Source organism: Oryctolagus cuniculus, chromosome 12 (genome assembly GCF_964237555.1).
Source record: "Oryctolagus cuniculus chromosome 12, mOryCun1.1, whole genome shotgun sequence".
NCBI classification, from domain to species: Eukaryota; Metazoa; Chordata; class Mammalia; order Lagomorpha; family Leporidae; genus Oryctolagus; species Oryctolagus cuniculus.
The window spans coordinates 10243390-10261355 of NC_091443.1; the positions used below are offsets into that span (position 1 = coordinate 10243390).

Below are 17966 nucleotides of genomic sequence, written 5' to 3' on the forward strand. Positions count from 1 at the left end.
CAGTTCATTATACATAGGCTCACGTATGTGTTCTGGGCGTGCTGAAGGCAGGCTGTGCTAAGCTCTGATTATGATTTTCAGTAGTTGGGCGTATTAAATGCATTTTCAATTTGTACTGGTTTTTTTAAGATTTATTTATTTATTTATTTGAAAGGCAGAGTTACAGAGAGGCAGAGGCTGAGAGAGAAAGTGAGGTCTTCCATCTGCTGGTTCATTCCCCAAATGGCTGCAAAGGCCGGAGCTGGGCTGATCTGAAGCCAGGAGCCAGGAGCTTCTTCTAGGTCTCCCATGTGGGTGCAGGGGCCCGAGGACTTAGGCCGTCTTCTACTGCTTTCCCAGGCCACAGCAGAGAGCTGGATGGCAAGTGGAACAACTGGGTCTCGAACATGGGATGCTGGCACTGCAAGTGGTGGCTTTACCCACTACACCACAGCACCAGCCCCAACTTGCACTATTTTCAAGTAATGATGGGTTTGTTGAAGCTGGGCCCCATGGTAAGCCACAGAGCATCAGTATGTATATTTAAAAAAAAAAAATCACTGGTTGGAGGGCGGTGCTGTGGCATAGTGAGTAAAGCTGCTGGCTGTGATGCCGGCATCCCATGTGGGCACCGGTTCGAGTCCCGGCTGCTCCTCTTCTGATCCAGCTCTCTGCTATGGCCTGGGAAAGCAGCAGAAGATGGCCCAAGTCCATGGACCCCTGCCCCTGCATGGGAGACCCGGAAGAAGTCCTGGCTCCTGGCTTTGGATCAGCATAGCTCCAGCCGTTGTAACCAATTGGAGAGTGAACCAGCAGATGGAAGATTCTCTCTCTCTGTGTCTCTCTATCTCTCTCTCTGCCTCTCCTCCTCGCTCTGTGTAACTCTGACTTTCAAATAAATAAATAAATCTTTAAAAAAAAAATCACAGGGGCTGGCACTGTGTTGTAGCATGTAGAGCTGCTGCCTGTGTTGCTGGTTCCCATGTGGGCGCCGGTTCATGTCCTGGCTGCTCCACTTCCAATCCAGCTCACTACTGGTGGCCTAGGACAAGCAGTGCAAGATGGTCCAAGGGTGTGGGTTCCTGTCACCCATATGGGAGACCGAGATGAATCTTCTGGCTGCTGGCTTTGGCCTGACTCAGCCCTGGCTGTTGTGGTCATTTAGGGAGTGAACCAGCAGATGAAGACCTCTCTCTGTTTCTCTCTGTCTCTCTCCCCCTCCCTCCCTCCCCACACCCATCTGTAACTCTGCCTTCCAAATAATTAAATAAATTTTTTTTACAAAAGTCATTGAGGTGGGGCAGGCATTTAGTCTAGTGGTTAGGAAACTGAATACAGCCAGTGCCTGGGTTTGATTCCCTGCTGCGGCTCCTGACTCCAGCTTCCTGCTAATCCAGACCCTGGGAGGCGGGGGTGATGGCTCAGGTAGGTGGGTTAATGCTGCCCACACGGAAACCCGAATTGAGTTCTAGGCTCCTGGTTTTGGCTTGGCCCAGCCCTGGCTGCTGCAAGCATTTGGGAAGTGAACCAGTGGGTGGGAGCTCAGTATCTCAAATACATTTAAAACCGTTTTTAAGAATGATTATTTTAGGGTGTGATCAATGCAACAGTATTGATGAGAACACTTTCCTGTTTTATACACGGTCTTTGAAATCGCTTGCAAGTTCCCACCCTGCACCTCGGACCATGCGTGAGCCGCATTTCACGTGTTCCACGGCCACGGTGCTGCCGCCCTGGGCAACAGGGCCCCAGCCTTGCCCCAGGGCTCGGGGAAGCACTGGAAGTCGGTTCTCTTCCAGCTCCAAGCAGAACCTGCTCACAGCAGCCCTGTGCTCTTTATCCCAGGTCCAGCTTCTGAGCCTCTGTGCCGCCCACGGGGACCTGGAGATGGTCCGGCATCTCCTCACCGAGAGGCAGGTGCAGCTGCCGACGGAGCCCACCGACGACAACCCGGCCGTGGTGGCGGCCCACTTCGGCCACACTGAGGTCGTGCAGGAGTTGCTTGAGTCCTTACCAGGTAACTCACAGGGCGGGAGCTCCCTGGCACCTCTCGGGAGCCCCCAGGTGCTCATCTGGGCACTTTCAGCCACGACACAACAAGGACTCCGGGGCGTCCAGCTGACAAGTCCAAGGGCACACAGCAGAGGGCGTCTCACACCTCACTGCCATTCACTCACCAGGGAAGTTCTCGGACGTTGTGCTGGATAAACCGTACACACATGTGGCATTTTCTACTTCGTGGCCTGTTTTTATAAAGCAGTTGGAGTTTTACAGAGAAATTGAATGGGACGTACAGCATTCCCGTGTCTCCCCCACCCCTGTTTGCCCTTTGATTTACAATTTGTGTCCGTGTGAGAAACCAGCTTGGATGCATCACTACAGACTGAAGCCCGAGCTTTACTTAGGGCTTATTCTTTGTTCGTGGGCTCTGAAATGTTTCTAAGGACATAGCCACCACCACGGCATTGTACAGAATTTCACTGCCCTGCAGGTCTCCGGTTCCCATCCTACCCGTCTGTTCCCCCACTCCTGACCCTTGGCCACCCCTGGGGTACAGATGGAGTGAGGCGGGGAGGAGCCTGGGCACCCAGGAGGAGCCCACAGCTGACCCCCTGCTCAGGGCTCCCCAGGACTAGCTCTGTTCTAGCCCCCGAGAGTCCGTGCCGGCCGACTCCATCACCCTGTGCAGCTGCCATTTGCGGAAACCTCGCCAGCACAGAGAATGTTCTCGAGGGTGATCCAGCCCTTCAGTAGCCCCCGGCCACGCAGGGGAAACTGTGACAGAGAGCAGTGACTCTGGGCAGTGTAACCATCTTTACACGGAGGTCCCGGCACACGCATCAGGGGATGTTCTCATCCGGAAGCAGGACCGGGGAGAGAGGCTGACGTCTGAGCGGGGCTTTGCCGCATGAATAGAAGTTTACTTGGCACACAAGCAACGGAGGGCTTGGATCAGCTTGCTTTTGCTGGGCTGACCTCAGCGTGTTTTTCAGCTGGTCTGGGGCATCCAGGCAATTCTGGGGGCTGAGGGATTCCAGAGCGTTGGGCTGGCCCCTCCAGGAAGGGCAGAGGTGGGCGAAACAGTGGGTTCTCTCTGGGTGTTCCCAGGCGAGCAGCCAGGCGGCCATGGTCAGGGGTCGGTAAGCCTGGAAGGCAGGAGCGAGGCAGCTGGAAGAGGAGTGATGAGGTTGATGGGCGGGTCCCGGACGCCCCTCCCCTGCAGCTCTCATCCTGCCCCTGGTCAGGAAGGAGGCAGGCAGAGGTGCGCCTGGGGACCCCTCTCTGTGCTGTCGGCTTTAGGCCTTGGAGAAACCATGCAGGGCCCCTGGGTGGTGAGAGAGCGCCCTTCGGTTTTAGCCAAAGCAGAGAGGGAGGCCTCGCTCAGCCAGTTACCACTGGGAGGACCTGCGGGAGGACCAGCGGGAGGTTTCTAGACCTCTCTGAGCCATGGTTCTGCCAGGGAGTCCCTGCCTCCTGAGACCGGCACAGCCGCGTCCCAGCTGAAGCTGGGGTCGTGAGCCCTGTGCTTCCTGCTCCTGGGCCTCCTAGCAGTGAAGGAACGGGGGTCACCTCCGAGTGGTTCCGGGTCACCTCCGAGTGGTTCCTGCGGTTCACAGCAGTGGGAGAAGGAGGGGCGTTCACTCAGCTCAGGCTGCGTGCCAGGTCCTGCTTCCTGGCCAGTGACCCATCATGGCGGGAAGGAGGCTCTGTCCACGTTCGGGAACCCTGTAGTCCCTGCGGGCTTTGTGCCTGTGCGGACGGGAAGCGTCAGTGCAGAAGCTGAGGTCATTTGTCCATGGCAGCCAGATGCAGACGCTGCACGCTTCTGCCCACGCTGTCCCCGTCCAGTCAGTGTGCTGAGTGTTAGAGCACCCCGGGACTAAGGTGGTGGTTCTTTTAGGAAGGGATTCTAAAAGTCTTAGGCTCGAGGCCGGTGCTGTGGCCTAGCAGGTAAAGCCGCCGCCTGCAGTGCTGGCATCCCATGTGGGCGCCAGTTGAGTCCCGGCTGCTCCTCTTCTGATCCAGCTCTCTGCTATGGCCTGGGAAAGCAGCAGCAGATGTCCCAAGTGCTTGGGCCTCTGCTTCCACGTGGGAGACCCAGAAGTGGCTCCTGGCTCCGGATTGGCTCATCTCCAGCCATAGTGGCCATCTAGGGAGTGAACAGGTGTCTCTGTTCTCGCATTGCCAGTGGGTAAACTGAGGCATACAGAGGTGAAGAGATTTGTCCAGAATTACAGGGCTAAAATATTTCAACCCAGATCCGCCCGTCTCCCAAGCCCTGCTCCTGTGTGTGAAACTTGCCCTCAGGGCGGGCGGGGTCAGGGCTGGGGGATGAGGACAACAGCGTGGGAACCTGCAGAATCCGGCTGCCCACGGAGAGCCCCGCAGCACTGGTTCTTTCTAGCCCTACTTCACACCTGTATTTCCTGGGCAGTTGGCATCATTGGACAACCAGGGGGTGGACACCAGGGGCAAATGTCAGAGGCTATTCCGAGGGGCTGTTCCCGCCACACCGTGCGCCCTGCAAAGGCGATGACTTTCAGCTGCAAACGGGACGCTTGGTGCCGGTGGGTAGCAGTCAGAGGGTCGTCGTGGGAGCCACCTGGACGCTCCGTGACACTCTCCCTCCCTCCCGCCTCTCCCGCCAGCCCCCTGCAGCCCCCAGCGCCTGCTGAACTGGATGCTGGCCTTGGCTTGCCAGCGGGGCCACCTGGGCGTCGTGAAGCTCCTGGTCCTGACGCACGGGGCCGACCCCGAGAGCTACGCGGTGAGGAAGAATGAGTTCCCCGTCATCGTGCGCCTGCCCCTCTACGCGGCCATCAAGTCAGGTGGGTCCCGCCCGCGGCAGCCTCGCCCTGGCGGCCGCTGGGGTTTCCGGACGAGGCAGCCCTCACCCATGGTTCTCCAGTGGCTCCTGTCTTCTGTTTTTCTTTCAAAATCCCTGCAGCCTGCCTTCATCATCCCACTCACCCCTTGCCAGGGCACTTTGCGACAGGAAGCAGCCGTGGCCCTGGGGAGGGACCCCTGCCTGAGGCTCTGCGGAGGGTGGAGTCCCACAGGTGCATTTTGGGAGGTGACAGAGACCCCACCCCCAGCCCGGCCCAGCTTCTACTGTGGATCTCAGAGGCTCAGCCCTGATGGCCCTGCCTGCCTGCTCTGTCCTGTTAGGCAATGAAGACATCGCCATCTTCCTGCTTCGCCATGGGGCCCGTTTCTGCTCCTACATCCTCCTGGACAGCCCCGACCCCAGCAGGCACCTGCTCCGGAAGTACTTCATCGAGGCCAGCGCGCCCAGCGGCCACCCGGGGAGAATGGTGAGTCATCACTGCCCATGGGTGGCTCGGTCTGCTGCCACAGAGGTTTCCTGAGCTTTGTCCCCAAATGGGTTAAATATGCCGTAGTCTTTCACAGCTGATGTTTTTAATTTTCTTTTTGACATTAAAATTAGCAAAGTTTCCCTTGACGGGGGCTCATGTGGCCTCGCAGCGCAGTGACCAGTTAAGATGCCCTTGGCTCATCTGGAGCACCTGGGTCCAGTTCCCAGCTCCGCTCCTCACTCCAGCTTCCTGCTAGTGCAGGCCCTGGGAGGCTGCACTGATCGGATTCCTGCCACCTGTGCGGGAGACCTGGAGGAGTTCCCAGTGCTGCCTCTGGGCCTGGCCACCGCAGGCACCGGGGGAGAGAACCAGCAGATGAGAACTGTGTGTCCACCTGCATCTCTGCCTCTCAAGTAAATAAATTTCAAAATGTATAAGTTACCCATACTCAGTATAACTGGTGAAAACAATGGGGAGCGGTAATAGACATTTTGAATCTGCCCCTGAGAAGTAAATGATTTAATAACCCAGTAATGATCTGATAGACAAAGCTATAGACACATTTATAAACCTGTGCGAGGTTTAGTTTTCCACTGGTTCTCCCCAAATGGCCACAGCAGCCAGACCAGGGCCAGGCAGGAGCCAGGCGCTGTTCCAGGTCTCCCACATGGGTGCTCTGCTGCTTTCCCAGGCCATAGCAGGGATCTGGATGGGAAGTGGAGCAGCCGGGACTGGAACCCATGCCCATATGGGATGCTGGCGTCACGGGTCGTGGGTTTACCTGCTGTGCCGCAACCCCAACCCTAGGTTGTTCTCCTTCTGAATACCAAAATAGTTATTAAAATATACTATTTGTATTACCTTCAGCTTGGCTCTTAAAATCCAGTGCCCTCTTGTAGACACCCTGAGATCAGTGGATGTGGCACAGGTACGTGCCTGGACGCCCTGGTGCCAGTGCTGCTCCAGGGGCTCCTCTGGCCAGTTCTGGGGTCGTCCCTGCAGCACAGCCCGGCTGCCTGCCTGGGCTCTGTTTGCTTATGGAGATCTGCGCCTAACTGGGGGCTGCGCCCAGTACTGTGGTGATTGGCAGCTCAGCACGGGACCTGGGATCCCGCCCCTGGGCCAGCGGTCGCTGCCCGGCACCTGTACTGGGTCTGATGGCGAGACTGATGTCTGATAAGTGTTTGCATTTCCATGCTTTTCTGGTTAACAGCGCCCGGTGTCTCCATCCGCTTGTCAGCATTTGCATTCCTGCGCGTGAGCTGCCTGTTCACGTCCCCGTTACTTTCTGAAGGGTGGTCGGTCTCCTTCTCACTTTGGAGACCTTGTGGTACGAGAGGGAGTGAAAACCTTTGTTTGTTGTATTTGTTGCCTGTGCTTTTCCCAGTCCACTGTTTTCCTTCGTCTGTTGCCTTTTGCGATGACAAAACCGCGGGAATCTAAATTCAGATAGTTGCACCCCCAGAACCCCCGTGATAACACCACCTGGGCATGCCCAGGTCCCTCCTGCACAGTGGCCCGGTGTGGGCGTGGAACCTGGGGCGTCCCCAGATTCCTCCCAAGGCCTCACGGGATGTAAATGTGTGTGAGCGGTTGTCAGCCGAGTTGCTGGATCGCGGCGAGAAAAGCACTGTACGTGTTAGTGCAGCCGCAGTGTCTGATGCCAGGCACTGCAGTCCGCCGTGGTCGCGCCCACGGCCGGCAGAGGAGACCCGCAGACCCCAGGTGGGGGGGGGGAGGGCTGCAGGTGCAGAGGCAGACCCCCAGGTGGGGGAGGGCGGATGCAGATGCAGAGGCAGACCCCCAGGTTGGGGGGGCGGCTGCAGGTGCAGAGGCAGACCCCCAGGTGGGGGAGGGCGGCTGCAGTGGCAGAGGCAGACCCCCAGGTGGGGGGGAGGCTGCAGGTGCAGAGGCAGACCCCCAGGTGGGGGGGCGGATGCAGGTGCAGAGGCAGACCCCCAGGTGGGGGGGAGGCTGCAGGTGCAGAGGCAGACCCCCAGGTTGGGGGGCGGCTGCAGGTGCAGAGGCAGACCCCCAGGTGGGGGAGGGCGGCTGCAGGTGCAGAGGCAGACCCCCAGGTGGGGGGGAGGCTGCAGGTGCAGAGGCAGACCCCCAGTGTGTGTATGTGGTGGGCTGCAGATGCCCCTCAGGCCTTTAGAGTTGACCATTTGCTCGTTTCCATCTTTCGGCTCCACTCTCAGCTCATGGCTGCACTGTTCAAGCCCTCGAGGTGCGGCCTCTTTGTGTTAGCTCTCTTTACCAGGATCTGGAATATAGAGATGGGGATATGTGTGCCCTACAGACATACACATGTACCTGTGTGCATGCTTGCATCATACGGATACACAAGTGGGCCTGTGTACATACATGCATCCTACAGACATACACCTGTACCTGTGTGCATACGTGCATCCTACAGACATACACCTGTACCTGTGTACACACATGTATCCTAGACATACACCTGTACCTGTGTACACACATGTATCCTACAGACATACACCTGTACCTGTGTACACACATGTATCCTACAGACATACACCTGTACCTGTGTGCATACGTGCACCCTGCAGACACACAAGTGGGCCTGTGTACACACATGCGCCCTACAGACATACACATGTACCTGTGTACATGCATGTGCCCTGCAAACATAAATGTGTACCTGTGTACAAACATGTACCCTGCAGACACACAGATGTAGTGTACATGCGTGTACCCTATGGACACACAAGTATACATACATGCACCTACACACATGTGTACATGTGTACAAACATGCAGCCTGCACACACACAGATGTAGTGTACATGCGTGTACCCTACGGACACACAAGTGTACATACATGCACCCTACACACACGTGTAGCTGTGTACATACGTGAACCCTGCACACACACATGTGTACCTGTTTTTGTACATCTATGGGTAGTTCCCGCTTCTACTGACTTCTTTTTCTCTGATTCTAATGTTTCTAGAAGGCTTTGGGCCCATGCACGGTGTTGCGCTGTATGCCCACGAATACGATGTTCGTTTTGTCAGATGGCAGCTTCCGTCCCGTGGGTGCCTCTGGCGGGGTCTGCTCCCCGCGGCCTCCTGTCTGCGTCAGCCTCGCACACTTCCAGGCTTGACTCCCAGGCTCTCTCTGTCCCGGGTGCGTTTTTGCCTGTGAGTTCCGTTTTCCCCACGAATCTTCGGAGAGCAGAATGCACCCACTCCACCTTGTTGGCTTACTCCTTGTAAGTTATATCTATTGCTTCTGCCCGTCTCGCTGATTTCCTGGTTTTTTAAGTTTCTAGGAGTCCCATATGCAGCCGTGTGTGAGAACCACAGGTCCACCTGGGAGGCACAGTTGAGAGATAGTGAGATGGGGAATAATAATAACAACAACAACAACAACAACCAGTGTTCAGGCAACACCCACGCTAATTAAATCCAAATCTTTGCAGCTGGACCTGACGTCAGGTGTTCCGAGTCTTCCCTGGGTGATTCCAGCACACAGCCAGGTGGAGAGCCGGTGGCTGGGGTTTTCTTGGCATAGATTAAAAGCTGGAGCAGCCAGCATCCCTGTCTCGGATCTCTTCCTGCTGTGTGTGCCAGGGTTGGCACAGAGCACGCAAGTGATTACTGGGTGTTGTGAAGGAGAAGGCAAAGAGCGGGCAAAATTACTTTCCCTCTCTTGGCTGTCTTGGCGGAATTAGAAGAGGCAATGAGATTTCAGTACAGCCCGACGCTAAGAACTCCTGGGCTTCCCCAGAGCGAGCGGCATGTTCGGGATTCAAGTGCGTTTCGAGAGCAGGTGTCTGGGGCTGGGCGTGGCTGCTGCCTGGCGCCGCTGCACCTGCCGGCCGCAGCACATCTATTCTGTGCTGCTAGCACCAGAGAGACGCAGGGGGCAGCCCGGGGACAGTGACTCGGGGGCCAGAGGGAAGTTCTCCTGCCTCTCCAGGCAGCCAGGGCACGGAGCTGACCCTGTCCATTCAGAATAGTCGATCAGGGTGGACTTTCGCCAACATGGTCTGTGGCCGGGAGCATCCCTTTAACTTTGCTAGCACTCACGGCAGCGGCCCCAGCAGAGCACACGTGATGCAGGTTGTGTCCAGTGCCGGCATGGCGGGTTGTCAGAGCCACAGGCGGCATGTTGGGGTGATCATCTTGGCTTTTGTGTGTACTCTCGCCCCTCTCCCACGAGCTGGTCGGGTTGATAGGGTGGTTGCTGTCTCCACGGAGGCCGAGGCTAGGGCAGGCAGAGTGGCCCCCGCTGGGGTTCTGGGTCACGCAGCTCCTGGTTCTCAGGCTCCCAGAATCCACCTGTGCCGTGGAGCAGCAGAGTGGCCCATGCTGGCATCCTGTGGGTGGCAGCTGTCTGTGTGGGTTTTGTTGGTGTTTGGGTAAGGAAGGTTCTAGAAGTCATAGTGCCTGGTCTGGACACAGTAAGGCAATGGGACCTGGCAGAGCCGGCCCGCTGGCTGACCAGTGGCCCCGTGGAAGCAGCCCAGGGTCACCTGTGTTCATGGGGCGCATCCCATCCTGGGTTGTGGGAGGAGCGGCTGGGTGCTTCCACACTGTCACACCCAGAGAGGAGCAGTAGTGCTCAGAACTGTCGGGAGAGGCCCAGTCGGGTCCCGGGAGAACCACGACGTGTGTCCCTCGCCGGCAGCTGGAGGCCCGAGCCCGGGCTCACCCAGGCTGTTTTGAATGTTGGAAGTAGATGAGAGCTGAAACTCATCTCAAAAACCACTCACCGGGGAAACGACTGACAATTTCAAGTCTGGCAGCTGCCCGAACGGGAGAGGGACCAGGACAACGCTTCCTGCATCAGCTCAGGTTTCTGCGGCTTAGCGGCTCCCGGTGACCCCACCGCTCACGTCCCCAAGCCCAAACACAGCCACCCTGGCCACTGGTTTCCAGGACCCACGCAGGTCCTGGCCTGTCCGCGTGACACAGAGCAATGGGCGTCTATACTACAGGACAGCTAGACAGGGGTGGCCGCGGCCAGTGGTGCTCATGGGAGCGGCTGAGGGGGTTGCCGTGCCGGGACCGTGTGCTCCTGAGTGCTGGTGACACAGCACCCCCTGTCAGTCCCAACCCTCCTGCTGCCCAGGTGGGAAGGGACCCACCGGGAGCCCAGGCGCTGAGCCAGCAGGGCCCCCCGGGGTCAGAGGGAACAGGGGAGTGGGCCTGGTGTTTTGCACACTTGTGGGAAAGGACAGGGCTCTTGGAAAGCCCCAAAGCTGCCCCAGCACCCGACCCTCAGCTCGGCTTCCCCTGAGCCCTCGAGAGGCCAGCCCATTGCAGCTGCGCCCCCACAGCGCCGATTGTGCTCTGCTGGTTTCCGTTACCCACAGTGCACTTCGGTTCAAAAATGTTAAATGAAAATTCCAGAAGTGAACAATTGTGTGCCATTCCGAGGAGCATGAGGGGTTCTCAGCCCCTGGGTCCAGCGTGGCCTTGCTCTGTGTGCTGCCCGCCCACTGGTCTCATCGACTCTTACAGGGTCCTCGTACTTGTGAACAAGTAACCCTTACTTAATTATGGCCCCAGGGTACAAGATGGCGGAGCTGGCAACACTTACAGGATATTGTTAGGATTGTGCTGTTTTATTATTGGTTATTGTCTATCTCTCACTGTGCCAAATTTATAAATTAAACTCTTAACATAGGTGTGTGCGTATAGGGAAAAAACATAGTGTATTCAGGGCTGGTTACCATCTGTGGTCATGTGCCTTGTAGACAAGCGGTACAATTATATTCTACACGTGTCTGCTTGCTCTAGTTTCCAAGTACCAACATTTTCAAAGATTTATTTATTTATATGAAAGGCAGAGCAAGACAGAGAGATACAGACAGAGAGATCTTCCACCTGCTGGTTCACTCCCCAGATGGCCGCAATGGCCAGGGCTGGGCAAAGCCGAAGCCAGAACTGTCGAACTCCATCTGGGTCTCCCACGTGTGTGGCAGGGATCTGAGTCCTTGAGCCATGACTTGGTGCTCCCCGGAGTGTGCGTTAGGAAGCCGGATCAGAGGCAAAGCTGGAATTCCAAGTGGTGGCTCACTGCTGAGCCAGAGCCTGCCCCACCCCCCGTTTCTCACCACAGACAAGTCACTCGTCCCCCACTTCTCTGAAAGGTGTCGGAAACCTGGCATGACAGGCTGAGCGCTTTCTCGTTCTCGCTCACTTATTGCACGTGGCCCAGGCTGTGCGTCTTCAAGTTCAAGGAAGAACTCGCCACATGCGTGGGCACCGTGGGCGTCTGGGGCCTGCACCAGTGGGTGGAAGATCGGCCTCTGAATCCTTCTGTTCTCCCTTTCAACTAAAATGAAAATACGTAAATTTTTAAAAATTAAACAGAGAAAGTGATTAATAAAGTAGACGTGCACAGATAGTAAAATGACTACTTGAAAGTTTATGACAAACTGGGTAACACAGTAAGACAGAGCGTAGGGTATGAGGCTTCATCAAATGGTTTGGAACTGTCGTAAACCAGTGTGGAGACGTGGATTCTTTGTGGGGACGCTGGCTTCCAGAGAGGTGAGAGCAGAGCTAAAAACTGGCTGGAATGTGTAAGTCCAAACAAGCGCTCTTCAAAAGCTTCATGGAGAATGCAGTTAAAGATAAGTTTATTTTGGTGCAAAATATTTTGAAATCCATGCATGGTTTTTTTCACAGTATGGATCAGCCATGAACTTTCTGAAGCCCCCACTATGCATGCATTAAAACGATCTCCGAGGCCGACGCCGCGGCTCGCTAGGCTAATTCTCTGCCTGCGGCGCCGGCACCCAGGGTTCTAGTCCTGGTCGGGGCGCCGGATTCTGTCCCGGTTGCTCCTCTTCCAGGCCAGCTCTCTGCTGTGGCCCAGGAGTGCAGTGGAGGATGGCCCAAGTGCTTGGGCCCTGAACCCGCATGGGAGACCAGGAGAAGCACCTGGCTCCTGGCTTCAGATCAGCAAGGTACACCTGCCAGCTGCAGCTGCAGCTGCCATTGCGAGGTGAACCAACGGCAAAGGAAGACCTTTCTCTCTGTCTCTCTCTCACTGTCCACTCTGCCTGTCAAAACAAAAAATTATCTCCGAACCAAAACAAACTTACCTTTCAGTTGTCTTTGGTTCAGACTTTCTGAAGAACCCATGTTTGTATGTATTACTGTATATTTCCAAGCACATGTATCCCATTTCAATGGAGATGATTGTATTTCAGGTTTTTGAAGAGCTATAAAAATATTTAGGCAGAAATAATGTGAATGTATTTAAACACTAAGGCAACGTTTTCTGTACTAAAATATAATTTCAAAAAGAAACACAGAAGCCGGTGCCACAGCTCACTAGGTTAATCCTCTGTCTGCAGCGCCGGCACACCGGCTTCTAGTCCCGGTCGGGGCACCGGTTCTGTTCCAGTTGCCCCTCTTCCAGGCCAGCTCTCTGCTGTGGCCAGGGAGTGCAGTGGAGGATGGCCCAAGTGCTTGGGCCCTGCACCCACATGGGAGACCAGGGGAAGCACCTGGCTCCTGGCTTCGGATTGGCGCAGTGCGCCGGCCGCAGTGGGCATTCGGGGGTGAACCAACGGTAAAGGAAGACCTTTCTCTCTGTCTCTCTCTCTCACTGTCCACTCTGCCTGTCAAAAAAAAAAAAAAAAAAAAAAAAAAAAAACAGAAAAGATAAAATATTTAAAAAAAAAAAAGAACTGACAAAACTCAAATCTAAAATAGATCACTGAGCCAGTGACGTCTATGCCACTTGGGGACTGGCTTTAATTCAGTCAGGGACACAGGCCACCGCAGCAGTGACCAGGCCAGACCCACGGGGCAGCTGTCACGTCGCTCACAGACTGCGTGGGGCAAGAGGCTGGGAGAACTGAGTAGTCATTTTACATAAAACACTGATCAAGGTCACTGTGTGGAAACACACACAGCCTTCGTGCAGCTACAGGAATTCATATTTAAACGGCTCGACGGTGCTGTCAGATACCTGTGAAACTCGCACAGTGAGCAGAAACGCTGCGTCAGACAGGTGGCAGCGCCGAGCGCGGTGGCTGCAGCAGCGCCTGGCCGTCGGCGCAGGAACAGATTCCACGTGTGCGGAGAGCAGCCGGCGCCGCGTGACGGAAGCCGGGAAATGCTGGCTCTCAGAGAACTGATCTGAACTTGGTCTGTCCTTCCTGAAGGACGCGGTTTTAGAGATGAAGAGTGGCCGCCACCAACAGCTCGCAGCTCTGCCTTTACAGTGAAAGGAACCTGGGGGAAGGGAGCCCAAGTGTCCCCGAGCAGGGAGAGACTGTACCGCCCAGGCCCCTCCAGCAGGTGCACGGCTCCTGGTCTGGAAATGGCGAGTCCTCCTCCACACTCAACCCAGCGCTGCTCCTGGCCCCAGGACACCCCTCGGACCTCAGCCCACTCCCCAGTCCTCAGGAAGGCCCCTCCACTCACAGGCCTGGTCACGGCCCCCCCACCCCAACAACCCCACATACATCTTATCTTGCAAAGCTTCCTGTTTGTCTGATTTCACAGCCTGTAAGAGTTGGGGAGGAGTCGGAGTTATCTGAGTAGGTGACATTCTTGCTTCATGCCAGTTCCTTCACTTGACTGGAAACTTCCTGAAACAGGGACCGTGGCTGATTCTGCTCACCCTGTGTCTTCCCCTCAATGTGGGTAGGCCCCGGAACTGGGTTAACAGATGGCTGTATGGAAGGATAGTGGGTGGATGGATGGATGGGTGATAGATGGGTGGATGATAGATGATGGATGGGTGATGGATGATGGATGGATGGATGGGTGATGGATAATGGATGGAAGGAAGGAAGGATGATAGATGATGGATGGATGGGTGATGGATGGATTGATGGAAGGAGGGAAGGATGATGGATGGGTGATGGATGGATGGGGGATGGATGGGGGATGGATGATGGATGGGTGGATGACAGATGATGGATGGGGGATGGAAGGAGGGATGGATGATAGATGGTGGATGATGGATGGGTGATGGATGGATGGGGGATGGATGGATGGGGGATGGCTAGATTGTTGGAGGGAAGGAAGGATGATGGATGGATGATAGATGATGGATTGATTGGTGGGTGGGTGATGGATGGATGATGGATGGGTGGATGGAAGGAGGGAAGGATGATGGATGATGGATGGGTGATGGATGTAGATGTATTAGTGAATGGATGAGGTGATAGGTAAGTGGACAGCAGGCTAGGAAGTCGGATGGATGGATGGGTAGTTGCATGGATGGATGGATGGATGGAAGGGTAGGTAGATGATTGTAATCAAATATATACAATAACCTTTCTTCTATTTACCCAGAACTTCTTAACAAAAAGTAATTTTCCAAATATTCTTCTTAAATCTCTTATGCAATACTGTGAAGCCAAAATTCTGCTTTTGTGTAAAGTTGAGGACACAGGCTCCTTCAGCACTGACTGGCACAGCCAGCTATAGACACAGAGTTTTTATTTCTTGCTCTCTCTGCCCTAAATAGCTATTGGCAAAATTCCTCAGTTGGAACTAGTGACAGAAGACTTCTTGTAAGTTTCCTTGTTTTTTTTTTTTTTTTTTTTTTTTTTTTTTAAGGAACAACTGAAGTACTACAGGAGAAAATACACAATGTCAGCTTTTTGGGGGAAAAACCCTCTCCTATTTTAAGAATTCTGGTGAAGAAGAAGTCGTCGGGACGACGGAGAGAGGAGCCGTGGCTCCTCTTTCTTTGGGAGGGGGAGCTGTGGTTTTCCTACATTTCCACAAGGCTCACTTCTTGGAGTAGACGCTACCTGCCTGCAGGACTGAAACGATGGAGTTGGGTTGTTGATCCTGTTAGCGGAGACTTTGTTACCACTTCTGCATCTGTATGCATCAGTGGAAGGGGCTGGGATTCTAATGACCCTTGGAAAACAGCAAGTTTTGGCGCATGAGCCCTGTATTAAGGAACCATTTGTAGAACATGGGCACTATTTGTTCTTTGAAAGATTTGATTTAAAATATTACAGTGGATCAACAGTCCAGGGGATGATGATTCCCCTTACTTGTTCTTCTCACACGCGAGCTTGCTCTTTCTCCATGCTTGGCCGGGTTACTCAGGCATTTTTTTTTTTTTTTTTTTTTTGTGTTCTTTTAGCTTCCCTTTCTAAGTGCGTGGGGGGTTAGTTTCTTACCTTCCACTTGTTCATTTCTGTAGCTGTGGTCAGACTTGTGCATTCTCTCGGCTGTTACTCCTGACACTTTCATTGTTCTAAAAATATCCTCTTGTTGCTGTGTGCTGGGTTTTCTCCCCTTCCCACCCATGCAAACAGAGGGTCTTCTGCCTGCCTCTGGGGGCTTCTGCTAGTCCCTTCCCCCTACCCCTGCCTGAGATGGGTGGGGTGCGAGGGGGAGGAAGCTTGCCTTTCTTACTTACCGGTCCCTCAAGCCATCGTATTCTGCTAACACTTGTCTTGTGTTTCCATCCACTTTTCCTTTACCTGTCTTCTTGTATTCATATCGCGGCATTTGGGGTGTGTGTGTCATTTTCCACAATTGAGCTGCCTTGATTCTTTTTTCTCCTAACACCCTGAGTCACCACCGATGCTTCTGTGGCCGTGGGAATGGAGGTTCAGGAGAAAGTGGACCAGACTGGGCATCGGGCGGCCCTGATTCTGTTGACACGGGAGCAGGTCCCCTCTCTGAGGTCCTCGGAATGCGTGCAGTGGGAGGGGCTGCCGCGGAGACCTGGGCCCAGGGTGTCGGGTAGACTTTCCCTGAGGACATGTCCCGTCCAGTGGAAGCCTCCGCAGACAGCACCAGGCTGGGACAGAGCGGCTGTGTCCCGCACGGCGGTCACTGTCACCCGAGCACTGACCCTCTTCTGCAGCCGTCACTTCCTCTCGGTCGTCACCGGCTCAGCGGAGGACGTGGCACCGACCTTGCCACACTGCTCCCGGGTCCGGCTCGGAGTCTCAGTCTCTGGGTTTCTGTGGCCGCTTCTCCGGGCTTCGTTTCCATGTCAGCTCCTTTGCTGGCTGCTGGGTGTGTTTGTTGTGGCTCTCGTGTCCTGGCTGGTTCAATGAGGAGGAGGTGCCCCCTGCCACCATCCAAGGGACGTTTGCTTAACTGCTGGAGGAAGGGTGTGGGGTTCACATAGGCCACGGTTGGTAGAAGCGTTTCAGAACATTCTGTGTGTTTGCCCTCTTGTTGGCACACGTGTCTTACTTGAGTAGGTGCCTGTTGGCTGCCCTTTTTGTGTCCTGACCTGCTGTCACCAGACAAGAGTATCCCCCCTCGAGGCACCTGCCGTCCCCAGGGGGCGGGTCTTACTCTGTGAGTGGTGGGCTGGGATTGCAGGAAAAATAGCTGTGGATTCTGCCGCGTGCCATGAGCAGAGACCTCGTCAGGACCTAAAACACCAGGACCCCGCTCTTGGCCCAGCACAGCCCTACAGGGGTGATGCCCGTCTGTCCTGAGAGCCCAGATCTGGCCCTGGCCTGGCTGCCCGCCTGCTTCCCCAGGGGTCAACACCAAGTGAAAAGCACTCTGGAGTCCGGCCTGTCATTGAACGGTGTTTATATTTCAATCAGTAGGATTGCACTGGCGTAAAAGCATAAGGCAGCGTCCCCGTGACGGGCTACGTGGACGTAAGAAGCTTTGTGCCAAGCGAGGCAGGCAATGGCCCTCCTGGGCTGCAGCCTCCACTGCGGAGCGCAGAGCCCGTCCTTGTCCATCACTGCGGTGAGGAGCCCGTGGCACTGAGTTGAGCTCATGCTTCAAGAAAGGATCCCCTGGGGGCAGTGCGTCTTCTTGCCATTTGGCCTGACACCGAAAGGGCCCAGGCTCGCAGACAAACAGGAGCCCGGTCTCTGTCCGTGCCGCCGTGGGTGTGGTGGGTGTGGCTGGACCGCTGCACGGGGCCACTGCGAGATCCACCACCAGCTGTCTTTAACTTTCAGCTCAGCCTCCGTGGAATGGGGGATGCAGGGCCCTTGCGTTGTGACCCCGCCTGGACTAGACACAGACAAGCCACGGGTGCTACAGCTTCCAGGGGTGGGCTTCCAGGCCAAGTGCGCAGGCATCTTTGAAATTGTGAAGTTTATTTACTTGACAGGTAGAGTTACAGTGAGAGGGAGAGACAGAGAGAGAGGTCTTCCATTCACTGGTTCACTCCCCAAATGGCCCCAACAGCCAGAGCTGAGCCAGTCCAGAGCCAGGAGCTTCTTCTTGGTCTCCCACTTGGTTGCAGGGGCCCAGGTGCTTGGGCCATCTTCTACTGCTTTCTCAGGCCTCAGCAGAGAGCTGAATTGGAATAGGAACAGCCGGGACTCGAACCAGCGCCCATATGGGATGCTGGCGCCACAGGAGGAGGATTAACCCACGGCCCCGAAAATTGTGCATTATTTTTCCATTCTCTCTGCCACTTTGCAAGCACTCCGCCACCCCAGCCTGTCCGTGCACCAGCAAGAAAATAACTTTCACAAATCGAACCTCTCAAAGTAACCCGAGACCAGGTAGAAGTAGCACACGCCTTGCAGCCCCATTGGCCCAGCACCCCCTGCCCGAGCCCCACGCGTGCCTGTGTCCCGGGGGTGGCAGCGCCTCTGCCGGCTTCCACTTCTCACCACTTCTCTCTGGGCTTGGCTTTATCAGCTGTCAGCCCCGAGGACACCTCGCAGGTGCAAGACCTGGGAAGGGCTCAGGGCCTGGCGGCTTC

General features: G+C 55.4%; 1 protein-coding gene across 1 annotated transcript in view; it reads left to right on the forward strand.

The window, feature by feature from the left end:
- Nucleotides 1-17966, forward strand: part of LRRK1 (leucine rich repeat kinase 1) — a gene marked incomplete in the record, with an annotated part of 134301 nt that overhangs the window by 54661 nt on the left and 61674 nt on the right. The window contains 3 exon segments of the mRNA XM_070053315.1: nt 1825-1996; nt 4629-4808; nt 5149-5294. Of these exon segments, the coding sequence (XP_069909416.1) occupies nt 1825-1996; nt 4629-4808; nt 5149-5294 (498 nt within the window).